The sequence below is a fragment of the Schistocerca nitens genome, chromosome 7 (assembly GCF_023898315.1).
Source record: "Schistocerca nitens isolate TAMUIC-IGC-003100 chromosome 7, iqSchNite1.1, whole genome shotgun sequence".
Lineage (NCBI taxonomy): Eukaryota > Metazoa > Arthropoda > Insecta > Orthoptera > Acrididae > Schistocerca > Schistocerca nitens.
Window position 1 is genome coordinate 278,281,105 of NC_064620.1, and position 14,996 is coordinate 278,296,100.

At 39.4% G+C, this 14,996-nt stretch overlaps 1 protein-coding gene across 1 annotated transcript in view; it reads right to left on the bottom strand.

The window, feature by feature from the left end:
• LOC126195572 (dynein axonemal heavy chain 2) overlaps positions 1–14,996 on the bottom strand; it is a 957,657-nt gene that overhangs the window by 809,517 nt on the left and 133,144 nt on the right. Inside the window, 6 exon segments of the mRNA XM_049934198.1 lie at positions 2,591–2,761; positions 2,873–2,876; positions 2,933–3,078; positions 9,843–9,865; positions 10,179–10,294; positions 10,606–10,657. Coding sequence (XP_049790155.1) covers positions 2,591–2,761; positions 2,873–2,876; positions 2,933–3,078; positions 9,843–9,865; positions 10,179–10,294; positions 10,606–10,657 — 512 coding nt within the window.

Sequence of the window (14,996 nt, forward strand, 5' to 3'; positions counted from 1 at the left end):
CCAGACATAGACACAGGTGCTAAAGGGCTTAGTTCCTTCACCTTTCAATTTTCCCTTCTCCTTTGAGAACAGTCTGTGGCTGCTGAAGTTATCTTCTTCATCCCCTTGGGAATCCTTGCAATGTAATCCCCCCCCACACGAGCAAACAAAGTTATATGACTTCTTTTTCTAAATCTGAGTAACACATATCACTTACAAGCCTACATCATTTTCCAATCCTGACTATGCCTCTGAGGGGTGTACAATCAGTTAAAATAGCTTGCTAAAAATTATGATTGCTATCACTGTGCCAATAGCACTGCGAATCCAGGAGCATGATCTGGAGACGAAAACTGGTATTGTGTACATTACAACAGTGATCCAAACATATCCCAAGGTGATGATCACTTGGGTCTGACCCATATCCCATGCTAAATGCTGAGGTGCTTCTACAGATCAGCCATTTCCCACTCTTTGCTACCTTCTGCTACTTTGGTTATTAAATGCTATATATTTAGTGGAAGTGGTATCATCAATATGAGTGAGGCTTATGGTACACTGCCATGAACAAACAGAGTGCTTTTTATGAAAAATGTGTCCTTCTAAACAAAAATGGGAATGGAAACTGTATACCTATGGTTGATAAATATTATGGCCATAAGCATCTGTAACAGCACACAAAATTGATTAGTTTTTGAGCTACAACTCTTTTCATAGTGTAACGACTCAGTCTCCCTCCCTCACTCACACACACGCACACACACACACACACACACACACACACACACACACACATGCATGTACACACACAACACCTCAGACTGCCAAACTCAGCAAGCCATAACACTAGTGCACCTCACCCACACCAGCTGCCACCATTCTGTCATTGAATCATCTGACATCGGGTGAACCAACACTATGACCAACTACCGGTACACCTGTGACTTGCAGCCATATCTTAAAGAATGTCATTAGATGACTCTTGCTGCCTACCTGACCACCTGACCTACTTACTCTAGCACAGAACATCAAATTCCTGGAGGAGCATAATAGTGTTCTTGTAACAACTATACAATGTGCAACACTACATGCTGCCTCAAATTCTTGAATAAGCAATGTGACTCCTTGATAAAAGGTTTCTCACTGAGCCAATTTACCTGATGGACCACAAGCCTACAACCCTCACTTGTTTCTTATAATGGCGGTGGACTTAATTATTAAACCTTATTTGGAAAGTGCTTTATAACTACATAATGTATTTCTTATGGCAATACTTTATCTCTTGGTTGCTGGATCCATTAATCCTCTGTCCAGTAGCATAGACACAAAACTTTATCAAGACTTACTCTCCACTGCTTACTCGAAACTTTTTCTTCTGTCACAAAACCTCCATTATCGTCCCCATGGCTAACTGTTGCGTGTCTGTTGCAATGCGTGTAACTATAGTTTAAATTTGTAAATAGAATGCTGGAATCTTATTTGTTCATCATTGGTTACACTGCTATTATTATCCTGCATGAGACATTCAATTTTCTTACTTTATCAATTATCTCCCCTTCGAAAATATCCTTAATACTGACAAACTGTTGTTTGTGCACACTCGTCTACATTGTTTCTCTCAAGTACTTTATTATTCTCTCTTAGTTCCTGACTACAAGCAAGAGGATTCAATGTAAGATTCAGATTTATTTTTAAATTAAACCTGTGGATTGTATTAACAATAAATTGTTACTGCCCTACTATATGCTATTTGTGTATCCACAAGCTTAATTTACCACCGTGTAATCAGCATAAAAGCTGAAACATTGAAAACGGCTGCTGCTGCTTCTTATGTCATATTAAATACCAACTATTTATCTCCTACTGCTTTCTTCATTTTTGTATGATGAAACTGATATTTAACAAACGACATTAAAGATTTACCTTTGTAAAAATATGTCATAAGAAAACTTTAAAAGAAATTGATAATACTGTCAGGTTCTCTCAGCACGTTTGATTAATTGTGTGCTTTTGGGTCTTTGACTGAGGTGTAATTTCTCTGTAAAATATTTTGACAACTGACACAGTCATCTTCTGCAGGTGCTGTAACTATTGTTATTACATGACTTGCTGCCTAGTCTTCCACCAAACTGTGAAGTAGTATTGGTATGGAGCTTCTATTTATACATATTTATAGCAGTAGTGATAAACATTTAATTATGATTCATTAGTAATGATAAATAAATATTTAATCTTTGAGTCCAGGCAGAAATTATGCAGAATAATATAGCTAACAGTACCTTCACAAGATGACTGGGTCAGATGTTGAAATTCTGTACAGAAAAATGATATCAACAAGTAGGTTGAACACTCAAAAGCATACCATTAATATCATAGGTTTTCATTCTTTTAATGCCTTAAGGATACTGAATTTGTTCTGGATGGATTTTGTAGGCATGATTACAATAATCCACTTTGTACCTAGAAAATAGGCAGAGCTTATACAAAAGTTATTTTTGTTTCTTTTACTGTAATTGTGTAAATGATACTTAAACTGAATTGTATTTTAGGTGTCATCAACAAATATAATTGGTATGAAGTAATGAACTAGGAAATGAGTGTAGTCAGTTACCTTTTTGTCCATCAAAATTGCGTCTACTTTAATCAACGGCTGTGGACCAATAGTACCATCTCCATGAAGTATAACATACATAACTCCAAGAGAGTTTTTAATACAGAGTTGCAAAGCCTCCTCAAACATTGAATCCATACGCAGAACATAATTGGACCACTGAGCCTCCATCTGAAATGCACAATAAATGACACAAACTTTGTAGAAATCTAAAACCTCTGAGGAGAACCAAATGTAGTGTTAAATATGATATCAGGTTTATTACTGATTTTGAACAATTACAATTCTACAATCAATAAATGAATGAAGTCTTATACGTCTTTATTATCAATATTTTCTTACATGTTGACAACATAAAAAATAAGAATTCCATTTGGTTCATGATAGACACGGTGCCTAGCTGATATAGTAACATACATATAATTGCTTGTCCTTATACTCGTATAATAATGTATTGGATATACAAATATTTTCTTGCTGTCTTGTTTCTTCATTCATCCCTTACACACGTACTGAGAGTTTTTCTCCTCACAATCCATGCCAATAATAGCTGTCATATTCACATTTATAGCACATATAAAATCCAAAGCCTAAACTGTAATCCATGTGGACATAGCACCCAACAAGATGTCTGCCTGGATGAATGGCAATCGACAGACTGTGGCCAAGAAACAGTTGGACCACCAAGTCGCTGAGCACACTGCCCAACACAACGTTCTTCACTTCAATGACTGCTTCACAGTCTGTGCCACCTGGATCCGTCTTACCAACACCAGCTTTTCTGAACTGTGCAGGTGTGAACTCTCCCTGAAATAAATCCCACATTTCTCCCATAGACCACTTCATAAGGTGACATGCCAGTTGCTTCATGCGTTTTGGCGTTATATACCAACACAATTATTGGTAAATACGTATCCCAATTAGAATGTTGTTCGTTAATATAATAACTAAGCATCTTGCCAATTGTCCAATGAACTCTTTCTGTGCGTCTGTTGCACTGAGGGTGTAACGGAGTTGTGCGTAATTTACGTATTTTTAGTAAGTGGCATAGCTGTTTCATTAATTCAGACATAAAATTAGATCCATGATCTGTAATAATAGCTTCAGGTATGCCAAATTTAAGTTGTTGTTGTTGTGGTCTTCAGTCCTGAGACTGGTTTGATGCAGCTCTCCATGCTACTCTATCCTGTGCAAGCTTCTTCATCTCCCAGTACCTACTGCAACCTACATCCTTCTGAATCTGCTTAGTGTATTGATCTCTTGGTCTCCCTCTACGATTTTTACCCTCCACGCTGCCCTCCAATGCTAAATTTGTGATCCCTTGATGCCTCAAAACATGTCCTACCAACCGATCCCTTCTTCTAGTCAAGTTGTGCCACAAACTTCTCTTCTCTCCAATCCTATTCAATACCTCCTCATTAGTTACGTGATCTACCCACCTTATCTTCAGCATTCTTCTGTAGCACCACATTTCGAAAGCTTCTATTCTCTTCTTGTCCAAACTAGTTATCGTCCATGTCTCACTTCCATACATGGCTACACTCCATACAAATACTTTCAGAAACGACTTCCTGACACCTAAATCTATACTCGATGTTAACAAATTTCTCTTCTTGAGAAACGCTTTCCTTGCCATTGCCAGTCTACATTTTATATCCTCTCTACTTCGACCATCATCGGTTATTTTACTCCCTAAATAGCAAAACTCCTTTACTACTTTAAGTGTCTCATTTCCTAATCTAATTCCCTCAGCATCACCCGACTTAATTTGGCTACATTCCATTATCCTCGTTTTGCTTTTGTTGATGTTCATCTTATATCCTCCTTTCAAGACACTGTCCATTCCGTTCAACTGCTCTTCCAAGTCCTTTGCTGTCTCTGACAGAATTACAATGTCATCGGCGAACCTCAAAGTTTTTACTTCTTCTCCATGAATTTTAATACCTACTCCGAACTTTTCTTTTGTTTCCTTTACTGCTTGCTCAATATACAGATTGAATAACATCGGGGAGAGGCTACAACCCTGTCTCACTCCTTTCCCAACCACTGCTTCCCTTTCATGCCCCTCGACTCTTATAACTGCCATCTGGTTTCTGTACAAATTGTAAATAGCCTTTCGCTCCCTGTATTTTACCCCTGCCACCTTCAGAATTTGAAAGAGAGTATTCCAGTCAACATTGTCAAAAGCTTTCTCTAAGTCTACAAATGCTAGAAACGTAGGTTTGCCTTTCCTTAATCTTTCTTCCAAGATAAGTCGTAAGGTCAGTATTGCCTCACGTGTTCCAACATTCCTACGGAATCCAAACTGATCTTCCCCGAGGTCAGCTTCTACCAGTTTTTCCATTCGTCTGTAAAGAATTTGCGTTAGTATTTTGCAGCTGTGACTTATTAAACTGATAGTTCGGTAATTTTCGCATCTGTCAACACCTGCTTTCTTTGGGATTGGAATTATTATATTCTTCTTGAAGTCTGAGGGTATTTCGCCTGTCTCATACATCGTGCTCACCAGATGGTAGAGTTTTGTCATGACTGGCCCTCCCGAGGCCATCAGTAGTTCTAGTGGAATGTTGTCTACTCCCGGGGCCTTGTTTCGACTCAGGTCTTTCAGTGCTCTGTCAAACTCTTCACGCAGTATCTTATCTCCCATTTCGTCTTCATCTACATCCTCTTCCATTTCCATAATATTGTCCTCAAGTACATCTCCCTTGTATAAACCCTCTATATACTCCTTCCACCTTTCTACCTTCCCTTCTTTGCTTAGAACTGGGTTTCCATCTGAGCTCTTGATATTCATACAAGTGGTTCTCTTCTCTCCAAAGGTCTCTTTAATTTTCCTGTAGGCAGTATCTATCTTACCCCTAGTGAGACAAGCCTCTACATCCTTACATTTGTCCTCTAGCCATCCCTGCTTAGCCATTTTGCACTTCCTGTCGATCTCATTTTTGAGACGTTTGTATTCCTTTTTGCCTGCTTCATTTACTGCATTTTTATATTTTCTCCTTTCATCAATTAAATTCAATATTTCTTCTGTTACCCAAGGATTTCTATTAGCCCTCATCTTTTTACCTACTTTATCCTCTGCTGCCTTCACCACTTCATCCCTCAGAGCTACCCATTCTTCTTCTACTGTATTTCTTTCCCCCATTCCTGTCAATTGTTCCCTTATGCTCTCCCTGAAACTCTCTACAACCTCTGGTTCTTTCAGTTTATCCAGGTCCCATCTCCTTAAATTCCCACCTTTTTGCAGTTTCTTCAGTTTCAATCTGCAGTTCATAACCAATAGATTGTGGTCAGAATCCACATCTGCCCCAGGAAATGTCTTACAATTTAAAACCTGGTTCCTAAATCTCTGTCTTACCATTATATAATCTATCTGAAACCTGTCAGTATCTCCTGGCTTCTTCCATGTATACAGCCTCCTTTCATGATTCTTGAACCAAGTGTTAGCTATGATTAAGTTATGCTCTGTGCAAAATTCTACAAGGCGGCTTCCTCTTTCATTCCTTCCCCCCAATCCATATTCACCTACTATGTTTCCTTCTCTCCCTTTTCCTACTGACGAATTCCAGTCACCCATGACTATTAAATTTTCGTCTCCCTTCACTACCTGAATAATTTCTTTTATCTCGTCATACATTTCATCAATTTCTTCATCATCTGCAGAGCTAGTTGGCATATAAACTTGTACTACTGTAGTAGGCATGGGCTTTGTGGCTATCTTGGCCACAATAATGCGTTCACTATGCTGTTTGTAGTAGCTGACCCGCACTCCTATTTTTTTATTCATTATTAAACCTACTCCTGCATTACCCCTATTTGATTTTGTATTTATAACCCTGTAATCACCTGACCAAAAGTCTTGTTCCTCCTGCCACCGAACTTCACTAATTCCCACTATATCTAACTTTAACCTATCCATTTCCCTTTTTAAATTTTCTAACCTACCTGCCCGATTAAGTGATCTGACATTCCACGCTCCGATCCGTAGAACGCCAGTTTTCTTTCTCCTGATAACGACGTCCTCTTGAGTAGTCCCCGCCCGGAGATCCATCCAGTTGTTAACTAAAGCTTGGGCAACTGTATTTGCTTGCTGACCTGGGAGACTCGCCATAGCTAGATAGCGTGAAAAGTGATCTATAATCGAAAGAACATACTTATTAGCAGCAGGTGTTTTATGAAATGGTCCGTAGAGATCCATTCCACAGATTTAAAGTGGGCATGAAGCCTCGTGGAGCCTCTGTAAGGGTATTTTTAAAAAGAAAGTTCATCTCGTTACGCAATGCAATTACAAACGTACTGCGCAACATTCTGCAGTCAATGACACAATAAGCACAGAGCTGCACATATACTCCATGGTTCTTCCTTACACACTCACTAAAACATCTATGGATTGCCCGACAGGTACTTGTCAGTGCCGTCCAACAGCCACATCTACTTTCTTCCCGCAACTGATTTTAAACCTGCACACACAAACATGTGACATGCAGTAGGTAGGAGTCTACCATCCCACAATAAAATCCAGAATATCGCGTGTTCAAGATGGTAGAAGGCTGAGTAGTTCTAGGATTTACACAGAAATTCTCAAATCACTACAACACAATACATTACATGTGGATGTGTTTGTGTGGAATAAACAATTTCAAGAAGGTTGGATGTCACTGAATGTCAGGACAGGCTCATATTGTCATTACACCTTCTATCATTGCTGCTGTGGATGCTGCCATAAGAAATGACCAATGGTGGTAGACATTTGGCTCATGTTGGACATCAGTCACAGTACTGTTCATGCCATCATGATAGAGCATCTGAAGTTCCAGAAAATCTTTGTGAAGTGGGTTCGCCACCGCCTGACAGAGGAACAAAATCTGAACAGAAGTTGACATCACTGTGGCACCTGGAGCAATATCATGACGAAGAATATCATTTCCCATTCCTTATTCTCATGGGAGATGAAACATGGTGCCACAATTTTGACCCAGACAGCAAGCATCAGAGCCAACAATGGAAATACAAGGATTCACCCTCAACGAAAAAATCCGAAGTAATGTAAGTCAGCTCTGTAAAAGTCATGATGACCATGACTGCATGGCCCCAATGTTTTTGAAATGAATTTCCCTTTTTATACTACTACGTTTATATTTCCAGAAGATACATGTATTTTATACAAAATCATCAATTACTGCACCACAACTAATCCATAATGATACATGGACACTTTGCAAAAATTGAAGCATTCCATCAAGTCCAAATGCCCAGGAAAGTTGATGGGCAGCATCATTCTGTTTCAAGATAGTGACTGTCCACATGTTGCCAAAATTTTTTGACTGCACTGCAGAAGTTTTACTGGGGAGCTCTTACACATCCTTCATGCAGTACCAACCTCTTCCAATGTGATTTCCACATTATTAGAGTTCATTTGCTTTGGACACAGAGGTGCACGCATGGGTACAATCATGACTCCGTAGGCAACCACAAACATTTTTCAGTAGGGGTATTGACTGTCTTGTCTCACAGGGCGATAAATGTATTAACAGATATGGCATTGTTGAGTGGTACTTAAGATAGGTAAATAAATTAGTGAAATCAATGTGAAGTGAAGTAGAAATTAGAAAATAAATGAAAAACTTAGTTTAGTTTAGAAGAATTGCACACTGGCACACAGCGAGCAGAGCAGAAGAGGCAATGACCGTGAAGTCAGCACGTCCAGGAGAAGCAATCGCCCTCCCCACATAAGCGGAAGCTGTCGATTCAGCCGTCAGGGCATCGCCCGACCAGCTCACGTGTTTCTCAATTGTCACATGTGATCAAAGGCCCTCGCCTACATTCCAAGAGCCAATGACTGACATTAAGAAGATTCTTTGAGAAGCTTTTCAACGTGACAGAAGAGGCAATGACCGGCTCACATGTTTCTCAATTGTCACATGTGATCAAAGGCCCTCGCCTACATTCCAAGAGCCAATGACTGATGTTAAGAAGATTCTTCGAGAAGCTTTTCAACGTGACAGAAGAGGCAATGACCGTGAAGTCGTTCACCTCCAGTGAACTGAAGTGAATAAATACACGAGAGACACAGTGGGCCTGACGGTAGTAGTTTTCAGTTCAGTTTCGGAGCTGAAGACCGTCATGCAGGAAGAGACTACATCGTACACAGAAGCACCAAGTCCGCCGCTGTAATGGAATAGCAAGCAGCAGCCTCGCCGCCAGAAGACTGATTTTTACGTACCCGGGTGACTCATGAGGACGGGAAGGAGACGGCCTCACATCAACAGTCACCTGTGAGCTGGTGATGAAGATCTGACAGCCGAAGACTGGCAAGCTGGAGTCCGTTGTTCGAGTCCGGGACACTGGCCTTCCCTCACCGCGACGCTCCACTGGCCGACGCACAACACGGACAGACGCGGCTGCTTAGAGAAGAGAAACACCAGGACGCCACATCCAAGGTATCACCATCCGATTCACGACTTCGTTCTCAATAATTAAACGGGACACCTCAAGAGGCACATCTCCAGTCAACTAGGTGAGACGGCGACATGAGATACACCCCGCCACGCGTTATCAGACGCCGCCGCTCATGCAAGCAGGAGGCTTCGCAAATGACACAGTTGCCACTCTCCCAGCCAGAACAATACAGTAAGGAAACTGTTGTACAAAACTTTCAAGAAAAGTTATCTTATATAAAACTGCTGTTTCATTCTACTTCATACCCGAGCCAAGGAAGAACCCACCCTGCCCACATGTTGAGAGAGAAAAAGTAATTTATTTAGTGTTTTTCAGCCTGCCATAATGCTTTAGAATCAAATGCCCTTACAGTAATGCTCATCCTGACAATTGACTAGCATCGAAAGAGGTACCCAGTTACAGCATGTACTTTTGAACTAAGAAATGGTTTACTTATGGTTTTTTTTTTTTTTTTAATATATATATATACTTCAGCTTACGTTTATCTTATTCTCTCCACTTGGTATTTTCATTTTGTTTATATGGATTTTTACTTCTTCCTCTATCACTCTGGACTGTCTTTGATGTGACAGGCACAGTACTTACTGGTGTGCTTCTGTTGGTATCAGAAGCCTTTTTATTCATCTTTGCCTTTTATCCTATGCAGGCAAGATGGATCCTTCTCAAACTTTCCTCTGAGTAATCTGTCTCCCCACACATCCTTGCAAAATATCTACCATTTATTTCTTGTATTCTGCCATAACGAACCTGTAATTTTGAAAGCTAGGAGTAGTGTCATTATTTCATTTTATACATGTTCATTGACTGTAACACATCCTGAAGGTAAGTTGTAAATTTAGTAAATTTTTGGAATAAATTTCCCTTTTTATACCACTATTGTTTATACTGCCAGAAGATATATGTATTTTGTACAAAATCATCAATTACTGAAAGTAGAATGAACAACACTAGCCATTTAAATTAATTAATGTTTAGCTCTATTCAATGGGTATAAATAATTCTTGAGCTAAAAACATAACATAAAATCAGCATTAAAACCTAAAAAGGAGAAAATGTGTTATTCATTATTAGAAATTAACTTCTATAGATTAATTAAGTAGTATGCACAGAAACTGTTTGCCCAGCTTACTCTGCAACGTAACATGCCTCACCATTTCAATGTGCTCACCAAATCCCTCATACACAATCTTTAGATACTGCATTATTTCTTGATAATAACTGCTGATAACTTGAATTACACCATCCCTGAAAAGCACATAAAAAGTTATTAGTATCAAGTGGAGACATTAATCATAAATTAATATCATGCTGACATCACATAATAGCCTTGAGTATGGCAGAAGGAAGGCTTAGCATCATCCATCTCACATGCACATTATTTCATTTAACAAGACTTCAGAAATTCACTGTAGCTTCAATTTTTTTCATGTGACATCCACTATTCACTTCACGGATTATACTTCACATAGTGAAAAATGAAATTAAGTAATAGGTGTAAATATTTATGTAGTCTTATTATGAGCCAATTTTTGCTTTGACACAATGAAGGCTAGAACATGGTAACACGTATTCTGCAGCCAAATGATGTGATGGCAAGAAGCAAACAGACTGTAAAGAAATGACAAGCAATGAAATAAAACACAAAGAGGAGTTATACTAGATAATATAAGGTGTGAACTGACACTTCACTTTGTTTCAGTCCATAGAATACAAAGCTTGATTATTATTGCCCTCAGTAATTCATCACTGTGTCACAAGCTGCAACATGGTTGCAGATTAAAAAAGGAGGTGTAGAATGAATTTCTTTTATTTCAACCAATGATCACAAAACCTGTGGTCCTTAGACTGCCAGTTTCAGTCAGCAATGACTGTCTTCAGATCTGCAGCGAAACATGGGAAATGAAATACAACTAGTGAACAAATTATGTCATAGAACAACAAAATATGCAACAATGAAAACTTATCACTTTCTTGGAGGTGCTTAAAATGTGATGAGGCATACTGGTTTTATAACATGTCCTAATGTAATAAAGTCTTAGAGGCATCATGACAAAATACACACAAAAATCAACTTAACATCATTGCACATGTTTTACTCTCACATTTGATTCTCCCTTCCCTGTTTATGTAATACATTTGATTAGCAAGATAACCTTATGAAGTAAATGTTACAATATGTTATTATACTTTTCTTAGGACAGCATGTTGCAGGGTACGTGAGGCCCTCTGGTGGTTAAGTTCCTCTGACTTCTTGCCTATGCTGCATTCTGGTGGCTATGCTGTTTGCTTACTTTAGTCTACTGTTTTCATCCTTTCCCCTTCTTTCCCCAGTTATTCTATCAACTTTACGTTATTTTATTAGTTCCATAAACTTGTTCATATGTTTGTTATTATTTTTATCTAAAATGACCACAAGAGTGTCTCAGCATCATACTCAATCATTTCCTTTTGACAATTTTAAATTTAACTTTGTTCTTCTTTCTAATTATTACACTTTATCATTGTAATACCTTACATATATGACAATCCCACTATAGACTTTAGTATTCTACTCCACATTTATTGCATACTGTACAACTTTATAGTTTACAAATATGTGTAGACTTACAAGCAGCAACAACTTACGAGCTTACGGCACAAATATATTATGTAGCTACTGTACTACAGTTTGTTATGAACAGTAGCTATAAAGGAGGAATGACTCTGCCAGAACTGTGGCCTTGTTTACCCTGTATTTTAAATACATGCAACAATGCTGATTTTACTTTTGAGAGGATATTATTATATTTGGACATGTTATAAAGCAGGTATGACTCATCACATTTTAAGCACATGCTTTCACATCCACGGATGTAATAACTGTTATTGCATATTTTATTGGTCTAAGACGCAATCTGTTCACTAGTTTTATTTCGTTTCCCATGTTTTGCTGCAGATCTGAAAATGGTCACTGTTGACCAAAACTGGTAGTCTTAAGAACCATAAGTTTTTTGACCATTGGCAGAAATAAAAGAAATTCATCACTGTGTAATTTCACTAATGAAGAAAACAATGCTTGACAAACTCCTATAATTGACACTGCTAATGACGAAGACAAATGGCATTGATGATACCTCACTACATGGAAAAACTGATTAGATACTGGTACCACACAGTGTCCAGCGCCCACTTAGCATTTATTCACCCTTGACATCTACAGTGAATATGAATCTTAGTTGCTTTATTACATGATGATGCAGAGAGCAATGAAGGTATAAAAGAAGACAAACCTGAAAGCAATGTAAACTTCACTCTCAGAAAAATATAAGAAAGAAAGAGAGAGAGAAGTTTATATTATTCTCTCTCTCTCTCTCTCTCTCTCTCTCTCTCTCTCTCTCTCTCTCTCTCTCTCTCTCTGGCTCTTGGAAGATATGGATAACATCTCCCATATCCAGTGAGGATGCCTCCATATTGTTTCATCTGCTCATATCATGGACTGGTCACATGAAACTCTATAATGGGTCAATACAAGGCTGTGAACTGGCTGGCCTGCCCCCAGGTCTTCCTTCGTTAGCTGCTATTAATTGACTCTGCTACTATAAAGTGAATCAGGAGCACCACTGCTGTTCAACTGGAATTGAAATGGATTTGTATTTAGAAAGTGACTGCCATGCTTTTCAATTTACTGCATGCCTATTATCTGCACTCCATAAGAAGGTAGACCTTATTACAGTGGTTCTATTTAATGATCATATGGTTTTCACCACTGTGAGTCTTATTTGTGTTTAATATTATGAATGTACTATGCAAGAACAATGAAGTAGGCTTGCTTGCATTTACGAGGGCCGTTCAGAAAGTAACCTCCGGTTGATTTAAAAAAATACACCAAGTTAAATAAAAATATTTTAATATATACATCTTACAACTACATCTTTGCACTATTTTTCTACATAGTCTCCATAGCGATTGAGGCACTTATCGTATCTCTTCACAAGCTTTGAAATTCCTTCTGCATAAAAATCACCCGCTTGTGCCTGGAGCCAGCCTGTGACCGCATCTTGCTGTCACTATCTCGTACAAGAGAGTCTTAGAAATCTGTGGAAAACCAGTAGATAACTCCGACATTGAGAAACGTCGATTTTCACGAACTTTTGCATCAACTGTCTGAACGAGTTCATCAGTCACCAATGATGGTCTACCACTCCTCTCTTCATCATGAACGTTTTCTCGTCCACTTTTAAATAAACGTACCCATTCATGGACAACTCCTTCACTCATAACTCTTGGTCCGTACACGGTACAAAGCTCACGATGAATAGCTGCTGCAGAATATCCTTTGGCTGTAAAAAACCTTATGACAGCACACACTTCACATTTGGCGGGGTTTTCTATTGCAGCACACATTTCAAACTGCCACAAAAACTAAACTAGCGCAGGTACGACGTTCACTCGACCACGGCTTGATGCCGACTGACCTGTTGAGTGCGTGAACGCACAGATGGCGTCGCTACTCCCCCCACAACCCGCACTGTGACCAATCGGAGGTTACTTTCTGAACCGCCCTCGTATATTCACTCAAATCAGAAACTATTATTATTTGGTTTTATGGACTAATGGACAGTTAAAATTTTTGTTACAGAAAAATACATTGTAAGAAAAAAATGCAAAAATAAAGGAAGGAATTATCTGAATTGGATGGAAATAGGTAGATGTAATGTACAGGTAAAGACGCGTAAATGATAAGAATTTCGGAAAAATTGGGTGATTTATTCGAGAGAAAGAGCTTCACACATTGAGCATGTCAGTAATGTGGTGGTCCACATCTGGCCCTTATGCATCCTGAGGGACATTGTGCCTAATTCTGTCCAATTGGCGAATAAGATTGTCAAAATCTCCAACTGGTTGGAGGTACCTGCCCATAATGCTCCAAACATTCTCAATTGGGGAGAGATCCAGTGACCTTGCCGGCCAAGGAAAGGTTTGGCAAGAATGATTACAAGAAGTAGAAGCTCTCGCCACAGGCAGGCAGGCATTACCTTGCTGAAATGTAGGCACAGGATGGCTTGCCATGAAGGGCAACAAAACAGGACATAGGATATTGTCAATGCACCTCAGTGTTATAAGGGTGCCATGGATGACAACCAAAGGGGTCCTGCTATGAAATGGAATGGCACCCCAGACCATCACTCCTGGTTGTTGGGTAGTATGGCAGGCAACAGTCAGGTTAGTATCCCATCGCTGTCCAGGGCATCTCCAGACATGTCTCTGGCCTGGAAGCTCATTGACTGGAGTGAAATTGTCTTCAGGGATGAGTGCCATTTAGAACTGAGCTGCAATGGCCAGCAATGTCTGGAGACACCCTGGACAGTGATTGGATACCAACCTGACTGTCACCCACCATATGGCCGGACAGTCAGGAGTGAAGGTTTGCGGTGCCATTCCTTTTCACATCATGACCCCTTTGGTTGTCACCCATGGCAATCTTACAGCACAGTGGTACATCAATGATATTCTACAACCCATTTTGTTGCCCTTCATGGCAGGCCACCCTGAGTTTACATCTGAACAAGGTAACGCCTGCTCGCACACAGCAAGAGACTCTACTACTCATCTTCATGTTTGCCAAACCCTACATTGGCAAACAAGGTCTCCAGATCTCTCCCCAATTGAAAATATTTTGAGCATTATGAGCAGGGCCCTCCAACCAGCTCAATATTTTGACAGTCTACTGCACCTATTGGCCAGAATTTAGCACAATATCCCTCAGAAGGACATCAAACAACTCCATCAATCAATTCCAAGCCAAATAATTGCTTGCATAAGGGCCAGAGGTGGGCCAACTTGTCATCACTCGCTCAATTTGTGAAGCTCTTTCTCTTGAAGTAATCACACAAATTTTCTGAAATTGTAATCATTTGTTTGTCTGTACATGTACATCACACTATTACTTTTTCTCGGTGTACATAGG